This window comes from Oryzias melastigma, linkage group LG3 (assembly GCF_002922805.2).
Source record: "Oryzias melastigma strain HK-1 linkage group LG3, ASM292280v2, whole genome shotgun sequence".
NCBI classification, from domain to species: domain Eukaryota; kingdom Metazoa; phylum Chordata; class Actinopteri; order Beloniformes; family Adrianichthyidae; genus Oryzias; species Oryzias melastigma.
The window spans coordinates 7,145,121-7,151,707 of NC_050514.1; the positions used below are offsets into that span (position 1 = coordinate 7,145,121).

The following is a 6,587-nucleotide window of genomic DNA, read 5'->3' on the forward strand; positions in this document are numbered from 1 at the left end:
GATATTTTTAGGCCAGCAGAGAAGGCTTTGCAGGCCCTGACGGCCCGCCACTGCAGGAACTTCATTGAATGCTGCTGGTTTGATTAAGATTTTCTTCTTCTAATTTATGCTAATGTTACCGCTAGCTTTCCACGACGGGATGAGACGTAGAAGATCTTTTCTGACTAAAATTACTTGCATTTCGGTGTTCACAAAATCAACGTGTCTGACAATTAAGAAAAACTGTTGTGTTATTTTCTGACGTAGCTCCTCTTTGCTCATAACCGTGTCTGATCCTGCAGGATAATAAAGGTAAACAGGGATCAAAACATAGTTTGAAAAAGTAAAACAAATATCCCTGTTTTTACAATTACCCCGAAAAACAATAAATACCTCTTATTACAACAACTAAATTCATAAAATAAACATTGTACATTTTTCGGTTGAAATTGTTAAGCTTACCTTTTATTATTGATATAAAATGGTGTTGAACCGCATTCAGCTGACAGCTTTGGCGTTCTAAACCTGAACACAGAAAGTCACTATTTGCATTTTCGGACCTGTCGCCATTTTGTCTGACGTTTCTGTGAGAAGGGTCTATTATGATTGTGATCTTTAAAATGTTTTAACGTTGAGTGATTTATTGATGTAATTTGAACTTCAGGGCCACCGTAGCAATCATGATAACTGCTGATCTCAACCCATAAACACCGGAGCTGCAGTGTTCATGTTCTCTGATTTGCTGTAATGTTTTAATTGTCAGTACGATCAATTCCAGTAGATTCTGAAGGAGAAAAACGCCGCTTTTCTCCTTCAGAATCTACTGGAATTACATTGATCGTGTTAACGTTTGAAAAGTTACAGTAAGTTATCGATTTTGTGTTTGGATTCAACAGATCTGTGGAATTAGCAGCTGTCTTTAAACTGTATGTAGTCGAGTTCCTCTCAGGTTTCAGTCCTCTGAAGCTCCACCCTCATGCTACACCTGGACACAGAAGCAGCCGACCGGGTGGATTCTCATTCTAGCTCAGGCTTATGTAACATGCGACGCAGAGCTGCAGTTGCATCACAGAGCTGCACCTTCAAACACCTGCCCTCAGTGATGGGGAGTCGGGATCAAGCCATTCAATAAATTAGTGAGTCCCTGAATAATAAATCAACACACCGTCTGTGTGAGAGCCCTTTAATGTCGATATGACAGCACAGTGAAAAACAGGAGTGGAAGCCCATCAGCCCGCCCCACTCAGGCGCTCACGTCCCTTTGTGGCTGTGGAACAGGATCTTCTTGAAGGCCCTTCTGAAGTCCCGGTTGAAGATGGTGTAGATGATGGGGTTCAGGCAGCTGTTGCAGTAGCCGATCCAGAAGAAGAGGTTAAAGAGCGTGTCGGGGATGGTGCAGTTCTCCCTGCAGATGGCGTGGAGGCTGTAGGTGAAGAAGAAGGGGAACCAGCAGAGCACGAACACTCCCATCACCACGGCCAGAACGAAGGTGAAGCGCTTCTCCCTCATTTGGGCCACTTTGTTTTTGGACAGGGACGCCTGCCTGCTCCGGAGCGGCACAGGGGAGGGGAGGAGGAAGTGCTGGGAGCACTGATCAGAGGAGGTCCAGGAGGTGGAGGGGCAGGAGGAGGGCGGAGGGGGCTTTAACCTGTTTGCTGTCTCGTCTAGGTCTGTCCCCTGCTCGGTTTTCACCCTCCCACGGCTCCTCCGGGGGAGGCGCAGGGAGCGCTTTGTGTCACTGCGCTTCTCCTCCAGGTCAATATCGTCCAGCTCTCCTTTCTGGTTCTCTCCGGAGGAGCTGCGGTGGCCGCCGGGCAGCGGGCTGTCCAGCTCGTACTGGATGCGTCTTTGGTCAGCCAGAGCCCCGCCCACAAAGCAGGTCTCAGACTGCGACGGCTGTCTCTCCATCATGTTCTTTGCCACAAAGACGGTGGAGGCTCGCTGCTTGGCAACCCGATAGATCTTACAGTAAACAAGGATCATGATGACTCCGGGAGCGAAGAAGGACACCATGCAGGACGACAGGATGTACCACGTCTGGTTGTTGATCAGACACTCCTGCTTACGCCTTTCACTCCCGTCCCGCTCCTCCACCCTGATCCCCGCCTGAGACATGAGGAGGGGTGGAGACGAGATGATGATGGAGATGAGCCACACGATGCTGATCATCACTTTGATCCGCTTTGGCGTCCGTTTGCGGTTGTAGCTCACGGCTTTAGTAACAGACCAGTACCTGTCCAGACTGATGGCACAAAGGTGGACAATTGAAGAAGTGCAAAACAGGACGTCCAGAGCCAGGTAGAAGGAGCACCAGGTGGAGCCAAAGTACCAGTAGCCCATAACCTGGAAAGAGACGAGAGGAAACAGTCAACTCTCCAAGCAGCTTAAGACGGTGCCAGGAGCCTGGAGATGCACATTCTGTACTCTAGATCAGGGTTTGAAACCTTGAACACTTACATTTATTGCTCCCTTACTTACTGTAAGAGTTTGTTACAAAGCTATTTAAACAACAGACTTCAATATGTTGAAATTGATGGCACAGTGTCAGAATAAAGGAATATAACACATGGAATTCCTCAAGGTCCAAAATTGTTTATACTTTATTTAAATAATATCAAAAAAAATTAGAGCTTGAGACTTTTGAGGATGATAGAAATTTATATCGTTCAGGTCAAGATATTTTTCAATTAATTCTAGAAATAGAAAGGGAGTTAATTAAATGAAAAATTTGGTTTGAGACAAACAAGTTATTTTTAAATGAAAGGAAAACAAAATTTGAGATATTTGGTACAAATAAAGCAAAAGAAAACATAAAATGGGCTGCACAGTGGCGCAGTGGTTAGCGCTCTTGCCTCACAGTAAGAGGCCCCGGTTCGAATCCCAGCTGGGACCTTTCTGTGTGGAGTTTGCATGTTCTCCCTGTGCATGCGTGGGTTTTCACCGGGGACTCCGGCTTCCTCCCACTGTCCAAAAACATGCTTCATGGGTTGATGGTGACCCCCGCGACCCCGGAAGAGATGAAGTGGTCAAGAAAATGAAAGAACACATAAAACTTAATTTTGATGGAATAGAAATTAAATGTGTTTACAAAAAAAAGTTCCCTGGAGTCATTATTGACCACCAGCTCAATTGGAAACCACACGTTGAATATATAAAAACAAATATCTAAAGCCATAGGTATAAAGGATAAATGGCGTATACTTGTATAGCACTTTCTACCCTCCTTCAAGGGCCCAAGGTGCTTCACAGTCACAGACCCATTCACCCATTAGTGGTGGCTCCGCTGCCAAACACTGGCACCAACCTCCCACCAGAGGCAATTCGGGGTTCAGCGTCTTGCCCAAGGACACTTCGACACATGGCGGGCAAGGAGGGAGTCGAACCCGCTCACTTCTGATCAGGAGTCGACCGCCCTACCACTGCACCACAGCCGCCCCATAAATCATAGAACTAAAAGAACACGGAGTACAAAACTTAGCATATGTTATATTCAAGCTTAATTCTAACATACTTCCAGTACTGTTGTGAAATTTGGGGAAAATATATACAAAACAAATTTTGATCCAACAATTAAACTTCAAAAAAGAGCAATTAGATTAATCGTATGGGCCTAACACATTAAAATTTGTGGATATTGTTAATTTAAGAATGCTGGAAATTTATTTTGGTGTCTTTCAAAATAGTTTACCCTTGAGAGTGCAGTCATTTTTTTAAAGAAAAGATGAACATTATAATTCAAGAGGTAATTTTATGTTTGAATCGTACAGAGCAAGAACAAATATAAAATGGAGATGTTCTTCTGTTTTTGGAACAAAACTTTGGTCAAAAGTTTGATCTTTTATGAATTAAAAGTATATTATCTTATGGTGAACAAAAAAATCAGATTTTCAGAGATGCCAGGTTCTTTTTCTATTTTTGCTTTTGTTTGTGGCAAAAAATAGACATAATTCATTCTTCTTCTTGGCCGCTTCGTCCCTTTCGGGGTCACGGGAGTGCCGGAACATAACCCGGCAGCTGATGGGCAAAGGCGGGGTTCACCCTGGACAGGTCGCCAGTCTGTCGCAGGGCCTCAATCACACACCCATTCACTCTCACATTCACACCATTCATACAGGGGAGATTTGGAGTCACCAATTAACCCATGAAGCATGTTTTTGGACAGTGGGAGGAAGCCGGAGTCCCTGGTGAAAACCCACGCATGCACGGGGAGAACATGCAAACTCCACACAGAAAGGTCCCAGCCGGGATTTGAACCGGGGCCTTCTCGCTGTGAGGCAAGAGCGCTAACCACTGCGCCACCGTGCAGCCAACATAATTCTTATTTATTTTTTTAAAAAAGAAGGTCATGCATGCAAATCCAAATATCTTAAAAGCTAATGTAAAACTATCCAGCTCCTTGTAGGTCTTGATCAGTAGAAAATGAGCCCAAATGGATCTTTTACTGTGAAAGGTTGCCGACCCCTGATATAGAGTATAATTTAAAGGTTGTGAAATGTTAAATTTATACAACTAACCAAATAAAACTTCAAAAACTGCAATAAAGTTTGGAGAATAACAAAAATTTTATGACATCTATCTCAACAGAGGGTGGTATGTTTGACAAACTGTGCCCTAGCGGTCGGTCTCCTCTGCTGTAGCTCTTGTAGATTAATATTGATATGCTACAAATTTTAGATTCTCTCTCATCATTATTATCCATGTCAGCTCTGGCGTTCTGTTCTCTATTCTCATTTACTTCACCTCTTCTCTATTCTTATTTATTTTGTTTAGTTCTCCGTGCTTCTGTTTGGTGCAGCGTGATTTACATGTTGTTCCTTTTTCAGATTTCAGATTCCTCATAGATCGTCTGTGTCCGTGTTCTTGGCCGTGGACCACGCCTCTGGCTAATCTTGGCTGTGGACCTCGCTCCCACCTGTTCAAGTCCAATCTGGTTGAACTCAATTCAGATGTGTAGATTTAGATAAGCTAATTCTTCTTTAACAGTCCTGGTAAATCACCTGTCCGTCCTGGGAGAGGATTTCTCCTTCATGTTTAAATCTCTGAGGTTTCTTCTTTTTTCCTGAACCACGTTTTTCAGGAGTTTTTCCTTACCAGGAAGGAGTGTCTAAGTGCAGGGATAACCAGTTTAATTTAGCCCGTTTAGTTTAGCAATTAGCCATTGTTTGTGTTTTATGACTGACCTGCTTCTGTACAATTAACGGCATGAAGCTCAATGAGGCAATTCTTTTGTGATTTTGAGCTATCTAAATAAACTTGAATTGAAAGAGCCTTTCTGCTTGATTTCTCAGCTGGATAGCGAGCCTACCCACGGCGTGACCACTTAAGCTAATGTGGGCAAACAGGTGGGGCCATCACGGAAACTGTGGACAAACCCAATCGGGGTCCACATTTTCTGCCCACTCTTAAACCATATGGGGCCCACTTGGCCTTGCTGGTTGGAAAAGGATGATGTGCAACGGTAACATGCTCAGTGTTTCACGTACACAGGTTTACACTCACTGGAGCTGCCGGAAATTTCTCTCACTGGATGGTCTTCCCACTGAGTTTAACCGATTTACAGAAGTGGCAGAAACATCCCTGTGAACCTATCAAAGGTGTTAATGCATATTTATAAGCTGTGATTCCAGCAGATTAACTCTAATTTTAGCAAAGTAGTTCACAGATTTAAAAATAACTAACACATGTAACAGCGTACACACACGGCTGGTTGAGCTCTCCATAAACGCTCACAGCTGTGATGTCAGCCTGGAGCAGCACGTTCACACGCCTCCTTCAGAAGTCACTCATACAATAAGCCTTTCAATATTTGATGATGAAGCTGCTCAGGCAGTAAATCCCGGCTCGCCCAGGTTATCAGCAACAGGCCGTGCAGCCCAGCCGAGTCTTCCTGAAGGATCTCCTCCTTCAGACTCAGCTCTGTCATGTCAGCCATCCCAACACCAACAGATTTGCTGAGGTGACAAAAGAGAATTCCGCATCAAACTGAACCAGATGAATAATAAATGCCAACTTTTCCCCCATGCTGCAGTGCCCCCACAGTTTTTTACCTCTCCCGGGGAGCAGAAGCTTGATTCATGTCACAGCAAATGTTTATTATTTATTAGGATGTTTCTTCATGTGTCCAAACAGAAGCAACAGCATAGAAAGATCCAGACAAAGCAGCTCCGACCATGAAGGTCTTTGTTCATGTAAAGGGATGGAGACTTCAGCCTGTTACTACTAACTATAGACAGATCTATGATCACAGATTGTTGATCAACATTATCAGGATTAATTTCTTAAAAAGCGCTTATCAATATGATTTGTACTATCAGTTAATAAGAAAAGGTGAAAAATTACAAAGCAATCTGGTCTGATGGTGATCAGGATGTTTGTTCATATCAAATCAGCTTCTTATCCTTTCAGTTTCTAAACCTGATGAATCCTTCTCAAGCTACATTCACACGCGCATTCAGCCGACCACTTTCAGTGAAAAGTCTATGTGATGACGCCAAAATACAGGTTTGGGGCTTCCATTTACAGAACTCTGACAGTCACATGTCGCCGTGCAAGTTTCTCTTACCAATTTTGGGCTCTAAAGTTGAAAGGTAAATTTTAACCACTTAGGG

At 43.8% G+C, this 6,587-nt stretch overlaps 1 protein-coding gene across 1 annotated transcript; it reads right to left on the reverse strand.

Annotated features, from left to right (window-relative positions):
* Nucleotides 1-1,161: 1,161 nt before the first annotated feature.
* LOC112141982 (alpha-2Db adrenergic receptor) lies at nt 1,162-2,328 on the reverse strand (the record flags this gene model as incomplete). Its single annotated transcript, XM_024265199.1, has 1 exon — nt 1,162-2,328. A coding segment is annotated over one exon (1,098 nt), but the record flags the coding sequence as incomplete, so codon positions are not given.
* Between the last annotated feature and the right edge of the window lie 4,259 nt (nt 2,329-6,587).